General features: G+C 41.1%; 1 protein-coding gene across 1 annotated transcript; it reads right to left on the minus strand.

The window, feature by feature from the left end:
• Positions 1-8,357: 8,357 nt before the first annotated feature.
• SOSTDC1 (sclerostin domain containing 1) lies at positions 8,358-11,645 on the minus strand. The gene is made up of 2 exons (XM_032182260.1): positions 11,332-11,645; positions 8,358-9,425 (listed from the first exon to the last, which is right to left on the minus strand). Exons 1-2 carry the CDS (start codon positions 11,534-11,536, stop codon positions 9,010-9,012), a joined length of 621 nt encoding a protein of 206 aa, XP_032038151.1. The 5' UTR covers positions 11,537-11,645; the 3' UTR covers positions 8,358-9,009.
• Between the last annotated feature and the right edge of the window lie 4,827 nt (positions 11,646-16,472).

Consider the following 16,472-nt stretch of genomic DNA (forward strand, 5'->3'; position numbering starts at 1 on the left):
GAATTGCCCCATAGTATCTAATCCAATAATTCATGAGAGTGAGAGTCTCTGGCTGCAACAGTTTTAGTGAAATTCAGAACAATTAAAGAACTTCAAGAAAGTCTTCTACTGCTTTGGGGAGTGCTGTGGCAAATAGATGATGAGGTGGAAGCCTCATAATTTTTCATTAGAAGTGTTTGCTCCAGGAGCATCTCCATGGCTTCCAGGTACTTTGGTCAGATGTCAAGTAATGCCAAGGTTGGGGAGGCCTATCTGCTCAGCTTCAAAGTTAGCATTTATTGTAATAATTTATAGGAATTGTGTATTAGAGCATTAGACTGTCTGAGTGCACTGTATGGTGACCCTAAAAAAGATGAAAATGTGGAAGTTGAGGAACAGAAATCCCTCAGATTGTTTTCCCCTGTCACTTTGACTCACGAACAGGCATGAGTTACTAGGACAGTGCCTTATCATCTCAGTAAAACCAGTCATATTTTATTTATTTTGTTCAACAGGTTTTCAGTCATGACTAGAGAAACAGTTACCACTGAGCAAAGACAAATGGCAGTTTCCTTTTCCCAAATCAATTCATAGCAGAAAGAGTCTATGTAACTGGTTAAATACGTGGTATTAAGCCACAAATGCCAGTGACACAGTGTGATGTTGAGGAACAGTACAGAATACATGTACTTGAGAGCTGGGATTTTCATTGCTCTAAGTCTTTGTTTGAATTTTGGTGTGTCACACTGTGTTTTATTGCTTTACAGTGTTCTATGTTATCTCCATGGCGTGTTTGGTACTAGCTGTACTGTCAGGGACTGAAATTCCAGCAGGAAAGGCAGCATACTGCACAACACAAAAAATGGACTTTGCCATTGCAGAGGATTTGTATTGTCTGCGTTAGGCAAAGCAGTCATGTGGAGCTTTATCAATTTTCTCCTCCTCTTTTGACTTTTTAGGGTTATGTTCCAACCTTTTTGGCAAGTTTTAAGGGAAGTGCCTTAAAACACATCCTGCTTTGTGGAAAGGTGTGTGAATATTTTTTCTCTTTTTAAAATTATTTTATAATGAGCAAAAACTGCAGGGTGATAGTCCCTAAAAACTGAAAAATGCAGCATTAGCAGTAGTCCTGTCCTAATGCTTTTCCTCATCCTTTGCTGGCTTGCCCAGTTCTAGCATGAAAATAGCAGATTGGAAAGGGTCAACCCTTAGATATTTGCCAGTTTTTAAGAAGATCAAGGTTACAGAATTTTCCCAGCTGCAGCAATGTGGCTATCTGACGTGCAGCAGTTATATAGACTGAACCTGTTTAACATACACCGCTGAGCAACCATCAAAGGTTAACCATTTTCCAGCATGTTAATCTAGCTGGATGCAAACCAGTTATTTAATGAAGAATGCTATGTATACTGTCAGCTTTTCTGAGTAATCCAGTCTACTCATTTTACTTTCCTGACAGTTACCTGTACCTGTACAGTTGTTTCCACATGCATTCAGTTCTCTTCAACACTGAAAACTTAAGGAAATGGACTAAATAATCACAGAATGATTGCTTAGATCACAGAATCACAGAATGGTTGAGGTTGGAAGAGGCCTCCTAAGGTCACCTTGTCCAACCCTCTGCTCAAGCAGGGGCACCCAGAGCAGGCTGCCCAGGACCATGTCCAGGTGGCATTTGAATTTCTCAAAGAGGGAAGCTCCACAACCTCTCTGTGCAACTTGTGCCAGAGCTCGGTGTTGTGGTTTAACCTGGAAGGCAGCTACGTACCACACAGCCACTCACTCCTCCCCAGTGAGAGGGGGAAGTGGATTGAAAATGATGAAAGTGCAAGAACAAGGTAAAGACAGTTTTATAAGAAAGGGGAAAAAAATGAAAACTCCAAAAATCCAAAACACAGTACCATACCATACTATGAAGAAAATTATTCCAGCCAAAACCAGGACACTCAGTCAATCTCACAATAAAGTGCTTCCCTGATACTCAGAGGGAACCTCCTGTGTTTCAGTTTGTGCCCATTGCCTCTTGTCCTGGCACTGGGCACCACTGAAATGAGCCTGGCTCTTTGCACCCTTCCTTCAGGTATATCTACACGTCAATAGGATGGCCACCGAGCCAAAAAGATAGAAAAGGTGGTCCTAATGCATCCTTTATTTTTTTATTTATTTTTTTTTCCTTTATCAGAATGGAATTGTGGAATAGGTAACCTAACTACTGGGAAGAATAGTTTGGTCATTGAGACTACATGAGAAAGAGAAATGAGATTTTTACTATAGCTAGAAATTTCAAAGTAGAGGGCAGAAGCAGTAAGATTTGTAAGGGGCTGCAGTATTTGAATAAAGAGTACCACAATGTACTACATTCTTAAGTTAAGATTCAGACAGCACCTTGAGTGGTCTGTCTGATGAAGACTTCTATATAAAAGTATACAGAAAAGTATTTAATTAAGGAAATAAAAAAATGAAAACCTCTATTAATATTTACTTTACTCTTGTTAAAGGATGTTGCAAACATTTTCCTCTTGCAGAAGTTTCCAGATTCATAACTGATTACAAAGAGCGCAAGAGAAAGTAAGTTTTAGAACACCTAAAAGAGGTTTAAGGGGTAACTCACAACCTGTAATCTTAGAATCATGGAATGTTTTGGGATGGAAGGGACCTTAAAGATCATCTAATTCCACCCCCCTACTGCCATGGGCAGGGACAGTTTTATTCATAAAATCAGATTCCTGTAATAGTATCAGGGTAACACTGAGAGGGAATGCTTTTACTGATCGACTTTATCTGTGTTGTGAACAGGATTTTTGAGCAAAATTCCTCAGCAAGGAGTTCAGCTGTGTGGCAGACTGATAACTTTCTAAGAAGTATAAAGTAGGTAATTACGCCAACCTTGTAAGCTTAGGCAGTATTGTTCTTTCAGAAAGAGGGGGCTGTACCCACACTCCAGAAGGTACTACCAGTGCAGTGAGATGTCAGTTTCTGTGTAGATATCAAGTTCTGGAATCTCCCTGATTTTCTGTGGCCCTGTATGGAATCTGTGGGTGATACAGATACAGATCACACTGCTGTGCATTATTTTCTTTGCATGGTAGGAGAAGACACAGGGACAGTCATGTGAATTTAGACTTGGCAGTCTATTAAAACCTAAGGGTAGCTTGTGCATTGGCTAATGTTGAGCTTGGCAATCTGCAGACAAAAAAGCCTGTAGTTTGTTGAAACTACTTTTGTAGTCTTCTGAAAAGTTGCCATGAGCAGAAGAAAACGAAGGACATGCAGCACATGTTGTCCTCCACATTATTTTGTTCCATTTTTGAACTGTTTTCTCGCCTTTCACCTCTTCTAAACATACCCAGATTCAGACATTTCAGACATTTCAATACCAGAAAACAAAAGATGCAGTCCAGTGACACAACCTGTTCCATACAATCTGCCCTGGCTACCGTCCTAAAAACTGCAATAAAGAAGTACAAAAGCAAAGGTTTCAGCAGGCCAATTTATTTTATTTTTTTTTTTGCAGCTTTACATTTTAGAAACAGTCAGACCTCTGTTCTTCATCCCAGCTTAATGGCCATAGGGAGTCTAAAAGAGCTTTCTTCAACCCATCCCAAAAATAAATGAATAAATAAATAAGTAAATAAATAAAGTAATAATCTAACAAGCAACAGATGTTTAAACTTGCTTCAGCTGCAATTAAAACAGTCTTTGTGCTACAGAAGTCTGTGTTAAAGCTCTACATAGCCCCACCATTTCTCAGTGCCCGTTCATGTGGTAGGGCTAGAGTTGTACTTCCATTTTTCCTTAGGCCCTCCCTCAACTCTACACTGTTTTATGTAAAAGAACTGTAATATGTGCCTGGTTGGCTCTTCCTTAGCCCACCAAAGCATCACATTTCACAGGCTGGATTATGCTTTTACTATGTTTCTTTGCAATTTCCTTACTAAGTAACTTCTCACCAAGGCTAACAAAACAAATCAAATGCAGAACTCCTAGGTCAAGTCGTAGCATGACTTTTCCTCTGAGTAGTCAAAATTAAAAAATAATGCATCCAGTCATTCCAAAAAGAGATTTAAAATATTTCTATATCAAAAAGCAAGTGTGTTGTGACAAAACAGCTAAGGATTTAAACAATGAGACATTAATAAATTAGTATACGACTCCTAAAACAGAGTAGGGGATGAGAAATAAAATATTCAACAAAAAATTTTTAGGTGATTTATTATTTTTTACCTAATATTAAGTAGATGGTAACAAATATCACTTGTCAACAAGTGTCATGTTTGAGGTTTTGTAAACAGAACCATATTATTTTTACAGTATATTCTGATTTAGGCCTCTTTTCCAGAGATCTGATATTTTTGTTTGTTTTCCTTTACGTTCACTAAGTACCCTATTCCACAAACAGCCATAGCAAAGCCCTGGTTTCCATTTATATTAAGAGGTCCTCTGTATTTCTTTGTTGTTGTGTAGAGGCATTAAGACAGCCTGAATCCCAGCTAAGTAACATGACCTTGTTCACTGTAATATGTTGTCAGTCACCTAAGTGAGTTAGGAAAAAGCAAACCCCAAAATGGAGTTAAAATCCAATGTTTGTAAATATTTTTTCACCAATGAGTAGAGACTAGTTGCTGTTATGGCATCTAGTTTGAGTAGCATTAACAATGAAGAGTATTTACGTGACACTGAAGTACTGAGGAAGGTGGGTGTTTAAATATTAACTGGGTGGTAGGCAAGTTACTCGTAAATCACATTTTTCTGGTGTTTCAGTCCACATAACTCATTTGACAAGTGAGCTGAAAGTCTGGGTGCCTTTCAGAAAGATGCATGGACAGGCTTTCTGTTGGGGTGGGGGAAACATTCAGGCAAAATTAACAAATCCAGTGACAGAATGTCTGCTTAACTCATAAATCTCTAGAGAAATTTCAGTTTTAGCCTGGAGCTATGTTTATATGTATGTCAATGAAGTTAAAATCAAAGCCCCTTGCCTGGCCTAAGGGAAAGGAAACGCATCATGAGAATAGGATACCTTCCAACACTAAGGATTCCTTATAATTTTCCACTGAACACCTCCAGGTTAATACTGTAGCAACAAGACTCCCACAGTGGAATGTGTTGAACAGCCTTTTCTTGATTAATGCTACACTTCTCCAGGAAGTATATAAAGGTCAAGGTTGGGAGGACTGCAGTGATTTACTAGCAGAAATCTGTTGGGTGTTTTGAAGGATATTATTCAAATGTCTGCTTTGTGTCCAAATGACTGGACTTGGACGACTGGACATGGACTGGGCATTTTCAATTCCAAGGTTGCTAGAAAGGAGAGAGCAACAGATTTGTTACTGTTGCTAAAAAATAAAAAAATAAAACAAACACCTTCTCAAAGGGCCTTTCTTGTCTAGACAAGCTAGACAAGTGTCAGGCCCTTCTGACTTCCGCAATTGATAACGATAACGCCTTAATGACTCGTGCTATCTACTACTGACGGCCTCCATGCAGTGTGCCTCTGAATGCTAACATGCTATCAAAACACTCAACATCTGGCCAAGTTTCTATCTAGTGGTGTCTAAGGAAAATTGACTTCCACTCATTATGAAACAATTTACCCTTTAGCTGGGGGCAGTTTTCATCAACAGGAAAGTAATGAAATAATGATGGCAGATTAACAAATTATTTCTAATTTATTCACTTGTAGTTTTCTGAAGCAAGTGTGACAACAATTATTAGGTTCCTTCTAGGTTTGACTTTAAGTATATAAAAAATCTGCTTCTTTTCTCAAATCTTGAATTGCAGAAAAGTGACATTTTGTGCAAGTGGAGATTATCTTCCTTTGTTCTGACTGATTGTCCAGCTACCAAGAAGGGTGACACAAGTATTTATTTCCTTGTTGAAAATGAAGCAATGAAATCAAGCGCAATCTATGACTATAAGGAAATGCTTTTTAAGAATCCCCTGGACTTAGTGCTCTATTTATAAGACAGGATATTACTGAGAAAGTCTCTATACTATCTGGCTATTTGGCTTAATATTTCAGGTGAAAACTAAGAAAATTCTAGCATATATGTCTTTCCTTGTTAACACTGAAGCAAGCATTAGAAGATGTATCATATGTTAAATTATTTAAGTTTAAACAGTACTGTTTTCTTCATTGAAGCTTTGGCAGGATTCTTTGATACAAGAACGATGGCCCATATCCTACCCACAACAACTTTACATTCAGAGACTCTCCATATACGAAAAGCTAGCTGGATATACTTCTAAAATGCCTTTAGTCTGGATCCTTGGATAGACACCTGTGAGTCTTGCAAGTAACAGGGTGAAATAGAAAGCAGGTTTTATAGTCCAGATGGAAGCATTCAGAGCCAGGAGATGAATGACAAGATACCTTAAGAAAATTCATCAGGATGAGCCTCTTTCTAACATTGCTTTCCTTCGCAAAAAGCTGAAGTCCTGTCCAAAGACGAGACCCTAGCTACCTCAGCTGGCACTTCAAAGTTGCGTCACTGCTGATGGATAAAGCTTCTACTGGCTTCTCTTGTTTATTCAACTATACCAGTCTTGAGACCCAACACTGGTCTTTCTGTTGCATCTTCAGCAAATTTCCATGAAGTCATCTTAATGAAAGTGTGTCAGTTTATTCCCCTTCAGGTGTTTCTGTGTGCAGAGACAAACTAGGAAAGAGTTACTATCTCTGTTGCTAAGTGCAACGTCTTATTAAATACGCACGTTGTTCCTACGGTCAAACTTCATTGACTATAGGAGGGTCATGAGCAAGATCTGTGCCTGTTTTCACTACTCTTCTAGCAGCCAAGCACAAAACAGGCAGGGCAACCTTACTGATGACCATTGTCTTTTAAAAGAATTATGGTAACTTTTTGGTCTATTATCTGTCTTTTTTGCTTTATCATCTTGAAGAATTAGCCAGAGAATTAAAAAAAATATATAATTACTGGTATTTGGCAATAGTCCTTCCCTTATAAAAGAGATTGAATGAGACTATAATGTCTGTTAAAATCAAAAACTTTGAACTCTGTAGATCTGCTGGCTTGATTTGCAATGTCACATCACCTCTCTCCCTGCTAATTCTTTTATTCATCTCCTATCATCTTAGGCTTAAAAGAAGAACCCTTTAAGATCAGAGATTTTATTTATAAATGGTCTCTGATCTCATCATTCTTACAGTTTCATGATCATAGAACAAAACTTGAAGCAACTAGGTCATTGATGTATTTTTTTTAACTGTACCACCCTGTATATACCTTTAAATGAAGAAAGTATCTATCTTTGCACATGTAGCAGATTTTTAAGAGAATTCTTTAAAGTAGCTTTGAGGAAAAATCATTAAATTTTGTCATTAAAAGTTAGGATCCAATAAGTCAAGCAGCAGCAATGAGTTTCAAACAGTTTCTATTTACAACCGAGGAAGATCTGAGCTAAGAACTTCATGATGAATCCTTTGAAATTAAAATGCAAGATTGAATGAGAAAACAACAAGAAGGTTAAAGGGAGCTCATGTGACACCTTATTATTAGGCAAGACTTTTCATTATCCTCTGTTGTTGTCTTATCTTTGGGTGCAAACAGGGTGTAAAAGTTAATCATTTATGAACAGCAGTGTCCTGTGATGAAATCGTGCCCATATTACCTCAATATAGTTTGAAAGATTAAGACCAGATGATTCACGGACTATGTGTTGAAAAGTACGTTGTTTTCTATGTATTTCCTGACATGTCCTGTAATGATCTGTGGGTAATGTGCAGGACTGTATTGGCTGCATGGGAAAGATTAAGCTGACTGTTATTTTTACCATTTGTCTTTGACTTGATCATCATCTTTAGTGTAACAAAATGTGGTGTTTTACTAGCTTGTAAAACTTCCCAAATACACATTTCTTCTGCAATGTACAACTTGAGAATTGTTAAATATGAACCTAGTTTGGACTGTTAATAAGCACCATCTGTTCAGTCACAAACGATTTTTACATCCAAAAAGAATCTACAGAAATATTATTTTTATATTAAATGTCATGAATAGATTTTCTTTGAGCAGATGTTCTCCCACTTTTTAAGATTAACTGATTAAAATGTGTATATTTTCATACATACAGCCAGACGATACAGTTTCTTAGCAGTATTTATTTTTGTACAAAAAAAAAAAAAGAGAAACAAATTAATTTGAAAGGAAGTCATATCTGTCTTTTGATTGCACACTTTTAAACAAAAATAATACAGAATGGAGGATAAAACAAAACAAAACAAAACATTTTTTAATTTGCTACTTCAAAATAACATCTACGTCTATGAATGTTCAAAATGAAAATATATAAACCAAGAATGCTAAAACATCTATTTTACATTATCTACAAAATGTATGTTCTAATCCAGCCACAAATCATAGGAAAATACTTTGATACATGAGAAAAGCTATAAACATAGGAACATTTTGAAAGGAAATAATACACATAAAAGCTCATTAAATAATTACAACAACAAATAAATAGTTTGTTCAGCTTTACTTTTTGATTGCTGCCATGCATATTTTAATTTTTGGTATACTGAGATAAAAGAAAGGTGAGCATGCAAGGCATTTTTTTAAGAATGAATCTGAAAGCAGATACTAGGTGTTGTATTTTAAGCTGATGTCAGAAGTTCATAAAACATGATAGAGAAGGCAACAGACGTGATAATTAACTGTTCTCATGAAAACACACAACAGAGCATCTTTTTACAAAATAGACTTCAGTGAATATTCGTGGCAACTTTTCTTTGCCTCCATGGCAGGAGAAAATGTCAAAGTTTAAAGTGTGGGTTTGGAAGGCGTGTATTATTCTCCATCTTGAGCACTTGGAAAATCACCCAAATCGTCCATATGCTGAGAATGCCCCTTTTGGTTTTGGTCAAAGCAATAAGCGTGCAGCGTCAGCTGAGAGCACAGCAATGGCAGACTTGTCTTTAAGCAGTCAGAACTGTAAAGCAAACGGTTACAGGTGAGTTCAGTTTTGGCAGGAGGAGCAGGAGATGAGAGAGGAGAGAATGTCTGACTTCTAACTTGTACTGTGTTTGCTTGATTTACTGGCTCTTTTTCTCTCTTTGTGATGCTGGATGGGCTTTGCTTGAGAGGTTCCCTCAAAGTTGTGGCTGGACTCATTGTGCTGCCTGGTGTAGCGTTTACACTTGCAGGCCGTGACCACAGTTATTTTGTAGGTTCTTATACTTCCATCCTGGCACTGCAGCTGGATCCTCTGGGTGCGAGTTTTGTCGTTGACGCATCTCCACTCCTGCGAGCTCCGCCTGCTCCAGTACTTGGTTCCGTAGCCTCCTCCAATCCAGTTGGGGAGCAGTGGCAAAGGGAGGCATTCACCAGCACACACCAGCTCCTTCAGGGGGTTGATGCTGGTGCACTGGCCATCTGAAATGTACTTGGTGGATCTCAGCTCCCGGCAACCGACTTGAACCCGATCTGCAGAGTGCACAGAAGGACAGACACTGAGATTCGGAATGCAACCATCTCCTTAACCAGACATTTTCACATTAACAAGAGGCATTTTGCAGAAGTTAAAGGAGGCTTTAATCTGTACAGGACATCTTTTTACTGTTGTGTCCCCCAACACAAGGGCCTCAAGCACTGATGATCTATCTGGGTACAGCTTAAAGGAATGGTAAGGATACGCACTTCAGCAGTTGTGGGAGAAGAGGCACTTTCATTCTCTATCCTTCTTCACAGGGACATACCTTTCAGAAGAGAAAAAATGCCCCAAGGGAAGAAATGTTTCCTGCTTGTTCTAAGTCTAGGGAACTTGCTCTGTGATGTTTACAACAATTATGTTGGATCATTAGCAAGGGGGAAAACAGTGCATTGGAAACTGTTTATATGTGTTTAAATCAATTTAAAATAGTATGTTTCTTGTCCTTCCACGGTTACAGCGGACTGAGTGTCCCATGAGCACTGATGCTCTTAACACAGAGGTTGTGAGAGTGATAACAGCTCAAGTTTCCAGGGAATGGTGTTCTGCGTACAGTTTGAATGACTGGCAGGAGCAATTTCTGAGTGGCTGTTCTGCCTTCAGAGCAGAAGGCATCTGCCTGGTCGTAGTAATCTCTACGCTATGTGTAACATAGAGGATCCTGCAAATTCTCTCGGGCAACTGACATAGAAGGAAAATGCAGAGCTTCTAACACAGGCGTGTTTGTACCCGTCTGTGTGCAGCTCTGCACCCTGCAATAAACACAACTGTTTATTTCAGCAATTACACTTTGAAATAAACGCCCACAGCACGCTTAATTTTAATAAGCAATCTTTACTGGCTACGCTCTCCCTCTTTCTGCAGGACAATTACGACGCAGATTCTACACACAATGCAATTAACTAACGCCTTTAAAATACAAGTAATTACCAGAAACATTTCAGAGTGAATCATGAGAGGCTTTGAAGGTCCATCTACATATCACAGCTACGGGCTGCTTCTGTTGGCTTTTGGGGAAGCCAGGTGGGAACGGGGACATGGAGTTAAGGGCACCCGTCCCCTGCGCCTCAGGGTGGGCAGCTCTGCGGGGCGACCTGAGGGGCTGGTCCCGCCTGACTTGCGGATGAAATTCAAGTTTCCCTTCCCGCAGCTGCACTCAGGAATGTACCTGGGAGCAGCCGGTGGCGGATCCGAGTTTGTCTCCCCTGTTTTTACGTCTCTCCTGGCTCAGCTTTTCCCCAGTGACAGCTCGGTGACAGGGAATTAGCTGCTGGCTGCCCCGGCCACCTGGCCGTGAGGGGCCCTTCCCTCGGCACCTGGCGTGGCTCCGCGCTGTGGGGGCCGCTTCGTGCCCTCCCTTTCCAGGGCTGCCTCTATTTTTATCGCCTCGCTGTGGGTGGGTCGGGTGCTTGTTTGGATTTTCTTTCATTTTAGGGAGGCGGTCAGGGAAGGAGCAGATAAAGTCAGCGGGAGGTTCCCAGCTCCCCGCGCATCTGACACACGTACATAAAACCCGGGAGGAAGCTACGGGAGGCAAGTCGGAGCAGGGCTCCCAGGTAAATGCCGAGCTCATTTGTTTACCCCCGCTGGAGGTGTAAAGCAGGTAGGCGCTCCAGCAGGAAGCAAAACCAAAGAGCGGGAAGAGAAATGGGAGGTTTGGCCGTCCTGCCTCTGAGAGCAGCCCCCACAGCCCGCTGAGGGAGGCGAGCCGGGCCGGGGGGCGCTTCCCATCCCCGCCCCGGGGACAGCCGGGGGCAGGAGGAGAGCCGGCAGCAACCCCCGGGGCACAGCCGGCAGCGTCCCCCCGGCACCTTCCTTCACCCCCGGCAGCTCTCCCCCCGGCAGCACCCCGCAAGAGAGGGGTCGGCGGGTGGACGGACGGACGGACGGACGGATACTCACTGCCGCGCTCGGGCGCCGTGCCCGCGTAGTGCCGGCCGCCGTTGCGGGCCTGGTTCAGCGTGCTGTTGCTGCCGGGGCTCGCCGGAGCGGGTTTGACGACGTGCGAGTAAAGGATCTCGGTGGCATCGTTCTTGAAAGCCGAGAAGCTTTTGGCGAAGATGCAAGCGAGCAGCAAGGCGGAGAAGTGCACGGCAGGGAGCAGCATGGCTGGGGCGGTCTCCGAGGGAGCCCGGTGAAAGGTTTCTCCGCTGCTGCTTCCCGGGAACTCTGCAGTCGCTCTTGGACGTTTCCCTTATATATTCAGAGAGGCTTGGCATCCGTTCAGGTGTAAAGTTGTGGAGAGCTTCAGAATGAAAAGCCACAAAAGGGGCGGGATCCCTACAGCAGCCTGCGAAGACCTCTTCCCAATGGGAGCGGGCAGCGAGCAGAGGAGGGGCTGGATGCTGGGTGCTGGGTCCTGGGTGCTGGGTGCTGGGAGCCCTCCTTGGGCTCTGAGGGCATCCCAAAACCCGGGAACCACGCCGGGCACTTCGGCTTCATGTTCCTGGCACTAAGGGGCACAAGGAGCCTCTGTGGCTCCTGCCATGCCAAGTCCCTTCCCCTCCTTGCCAGGGCGCCCCTCAGAAAAACTTGCCCGTGTCGTGAGGATGCAGAAGTTTGCAGATCTTGCAGGAAAGCCCTAGTAACACAAAGGCTGTCTGCTATATGCCAAGATGGCTTTAAAAAAATTATAGTGAATAATTTAAAGTTGCCTCTAGATGTTTTAAATTATGCAGCTTTGATCAACTGAGTGGAGCACTGCTGGAGAAACTACTTGTTTTAGGGGAATATTCTCTCCCTGGTGTGCACTGCTACAAGTATGTATTTCTGGATCACCATGCATAAAAGCATCTCCTCTAGGCTCCTTAGCACAAAATGTCCATATTCATAGCCTCTCACTATGCTCATTCACCAAACTCGTCTTTTTTAGTTTTCCACATTGCCTAGAGCATTTTTGTATTTTAAATGTATTATTTCATGTAATAAAGAAAACAAAGAGGGAAGAATAGTCCTTATTTTGGCATGTGCTTTTATTGTGTCACACACTTACTTGATTTTCCATAAAATTACATGGCCCAAATCCAAACGCTAGTGTAAATTGAGATGCTGTCAGTAGGCCAATGCTTGTTTGCATCGGCGGTGAACGCTCTGTAGATTTTCATTATAAATAAAACAACTGCGATCAACACTGAAAGCTATAGTGTTCCGATTAAAAGGAAACGTTTTCCTTGGGAGAAAGCACAGCCATGCGGGAGGTGACATCATGTAAAGATTAGCCTCCAGTCTCAAAGCCTTTGTAACTGAGTTGATATCTGTAGAGTCATGCTGGATTTTATTTGAAAGCAGAGCTGGAATACAGATCAGTTACCTCTGCTGACAAGGTCAAAACCCCAGAAATTGAGAGAAGACAGGTTTGTTTCATCCTAGTCACAAGCAGACATTCGTCTGTATCAGCACCATTTCCCTCTTGTGCTGAGAAAGTTACCGTGGGCTTCAGCTGGAGGAAGGACGGATCGTCAGCCAGGACCCAATTGATAGCCTCTGCTTAAAAGACACAGGAAAAACAGGAGTGGTGCAAGGTGAAGTGAGTTTTTCTGGTGGAGCTGTGTGTGGGGAAGTGAGTTGATTGCCTGCATCTATTATGAGTAGCCCAACCCAGTTCTGGAATAACAAGAATGTTGCAAGGCAGAGTGAGATCTTTCAGCGGGGCAGTGCACGGAGGAGTGGGATCAGTACTAACCCCTGACAAAGCTCCAAGTTCCACTCTCGTGGAATGTCTTATTTAACCACAGAAGTGAAGGTGTACATTTTACCTTTCCTGTAAAATAAAGTAGAAAACGAAAGCTTCTAAGCAAATTGTCAAAGAAGATAAGTACGTTACAGAACCATTAATATTTGACCATTATTCTCCTTCAGCAGCAGCTAACCAAAGGTCTACTTTGCCTCTGTTCAAGTCCTACCTAATTTTTTCTCATATTCAGAGCTTCACGCATCTCACCTTCCCTGTAGGATAGTCTCTGAGCTGAACTGGCCGAATACAATTAAAAACCTGGAACCCATTTTCCAGTTCTCCACAGTTCCTGTCAATAATAGTCAGGGGACCTCTTCCTAGTTAGACAGATTTTCCCACATTACACAAGACTTGGGAAAGTCAGAGGTTTCCTTGGGAGATGCTTCCTTTGAAATAAGGCACGCAATCTTCTCACGAGAAAAATGTATGGGAGCTTGGATTGCCTGTAGGACTGAGCCTGCAAGGACCTTGCTAAGCCTTAACCGTTCCATCTTTCAGTGAAAGCTACAATTCGTCCTTTCAAATTTGGGCTATAGGAAACCATTAAGTTTGTCACATGCTTCTCTTGGCCTCATCACTCAGAGAAGGAAGACCTCAGGACAAGCCTCTTACAGCCTTCGTAAAAGAAAAAATTGGTCCTGAATTTGTCATAAGAAAGATAGCACAGATTACCTTGCTACCTTGTTTTTCTGTGAGCTAGTAGTTTGTAGACATTTTGATTTCATTTGCATTTTCCACTTATTACAAATATTGTATGAAAATCTCATGATTTTGGTACCTCTGGCAGTGCTGTCAGCCTCCCTGCTTTGAGAGGTAAGCATGCTTCCGAGGAGTTTCTCAGTCAATTGACTTTATCCTTTCTGTTGTCAAACCTGGAGTTTGCAGTCTTTCGCTTTGGCTAAGTTTTCCTGAAAGAGATTAGGAGTCACATGAGGGAAAGGGATGCTGGTCAGTCAGATTTTGTTATTCTTCCTGAGCAAACCTCACAATCAAAAGGTGTTCCCTAAAGCTCAGCTCAGAATGGGTTCCTAGACATAAAGTTTCTGCTACCTTTACTCAGAAGGTTGTGATGAGTTCTCAGGGGTGAGGGCTGTAAGTTGCCTATGCCTTCATGGCCTCAAAAACAGACAAATACAGTGCATAGTCTGTCCTTATTCTAGTCAGATTCAGTGGATTGTGTGGAACATTGCTCTGTGCTTAATCTGTAATATTGGCCATAAGGAATATATTACACAAGGTCTTTGAAGTCTGCACTGGCTTCCTTTTTGCCTCTGGGCATAACTCAGGATGTTCTTATTGATCTATAAAACCCTATATGCTTTGAGTCGTAAGCAATAAATTCTCTTTCCTTTATCTGCCATTATGACACTTAAGATCAGCCAGGGCACACTGACTGTATCTGTGTCTCAAGGGTTGAGTACTCAGAGTGGAGGGCACAGGGGCTGGATTTCACTGCTCTCAAGGATCTCTGAGAGATCCCTCAGAGATCCCTGAGCCCATTCTGCTGCTTGGCGTGGCTGCCCACAGCCCCCTGTTTATTCAGATCCTCATAAGGTGGCTGTTGGGAAAGCTCAGGGAAGAAATCTGTTAAGCAGATTAATTTAAATGTTTGTACATGTACCCAGGGATGAGGTGGTACAATTTAACTATGTGGGGTGGGTAGTGGTTTTTTTTGTGTTTGTTTGTTTATTTGTTTGTTTTTGTTTTCCTGCTTAACTGCTTCTTGTATCTTAACAGCCTTGCTTCTAATGGACCTAAATATAGTAGTAAAGCCATCCATCACTCTTCACAGAGAATGGTATCCAGAGGTATCTGCACCTTCAGTCGTGCTTTTGTCATTTTCTGTGATGCAGAAACACACACTTGTCTCCGTGTATGCAGAATACATTGCGTGCAATACGTATGCTATGTAAGGGTCCCAAAAGAGAATTCCCTTCTTCATAGATGACTCCATGGTCATTCGTATGCCTGTCAGGATCCCATCCTTCGTGTTTCTGAGGCATTATAATGATGTCCGAAGGGCAAAGTTTTGTGCAGAGTGCACACACCTGTCGAGCAGCACAGAACAGCCACAGGGAGCAGAAGGGTATGCATGGACAAGTACAAATGACTTCCAGGGAACCTCATCCTTGCAATCCATGTGATTGCTGAACACACACAAAATAAGAAGGATTTTCCAATTTTTCCTAATTTTGGACCTGCCCATTTTAAATAATGACAGGAGAGGGCCTGGATTAGAATGAAGGCTGCATGGAAAGATAGGAATAAAATTCATTTTTGTATTTTTATTGTTCATCCCAAAGAGAAGACCATTAGAGCACTACACTTCTGACTTGTTTCCAAAGTACAGGCTCAGATAAATGACTGCAAAAAAAAAGAGACTGACGTTTATTACTTTGCACCTTAAAACTGAAACGACTGTCAGGCTATTTTCTGTTAAGCAATAAGCATATTAGTAATGTACTTCAAAGCAGCATAAAATGTGATTTGGAGCATGATAAGAGAACTTGTCTGAAAGTGAGGTAAAATTGTAATAAATGTAACTGTTGAGAACTTGTAAGCTGTTGTGCAACAAGTTAGCATACTTCTAAAACTCACACAGAAAACATGTTAGCGAGATACCCCCACCCGCAAATTCCCAAACCAAAGATTTTTTGAATACTGAGTTTTTAAAAAATTAAGTGTCCATTTAAAATTTTCTCATTAAATTACACTTGAGTGATCCGACAGAAGGCACAACATATATTCTCATTAATGGGAATGGTTAATTAGGTCTGATTTACGTCTTCTTCCTCTCCCTAAGATTTTGTACTGCAGTTTTATTTTTTTTTTCTACTTTCTCTTATACATAATGTAGACAGAATAATTTAGGTCAGGCTTTGCCTTCAAAGGAAGCAATTCATCATTTCTATCAGGAAAAAAAAAAAAAAAAGACTTTAAATATAGACGGAAAAAAGGAAAATATTTAAGTTTATTTTAAAATTCTATACAAATTTACAGCAGAGTGAAGAACTGCCTGCACTAATTATAATTGCCACCTCTTCTTGAATATTTGGAGTAAGATTTGAAGACCTGACTGAAGACATTGTGGCTTACTATCACACAAAGTATGTATTATCATTTTCTGAATACAGAAGAAATAAAAACAAAACAGGGTTTTACAAGCATAAAACTATAGGGACAATGGCTTGTCTATTTGGGATAACATTTTTGGGAAACTCTTAGGTGGCAGTGAAATATAGCATTTTTTTTTTTTTTTGGTTATTTTTTTTAAGAGATCTGAGGCAATAAAGCAGGATTTTTTAATATG

Source organism: Aythya fuligula, chromosome 2 (assembly GCF_009819795.1).
Source record: "Aythya fuligula isolate bAytFul2 chromosome 2, bAytFul2.pri, whole genome shotgun sequence".
NCBI lineage: Eukaryota > Metazoa > Chordata > Aves > Anseriformes > Anatidae > Aythya > Aythya fuligula.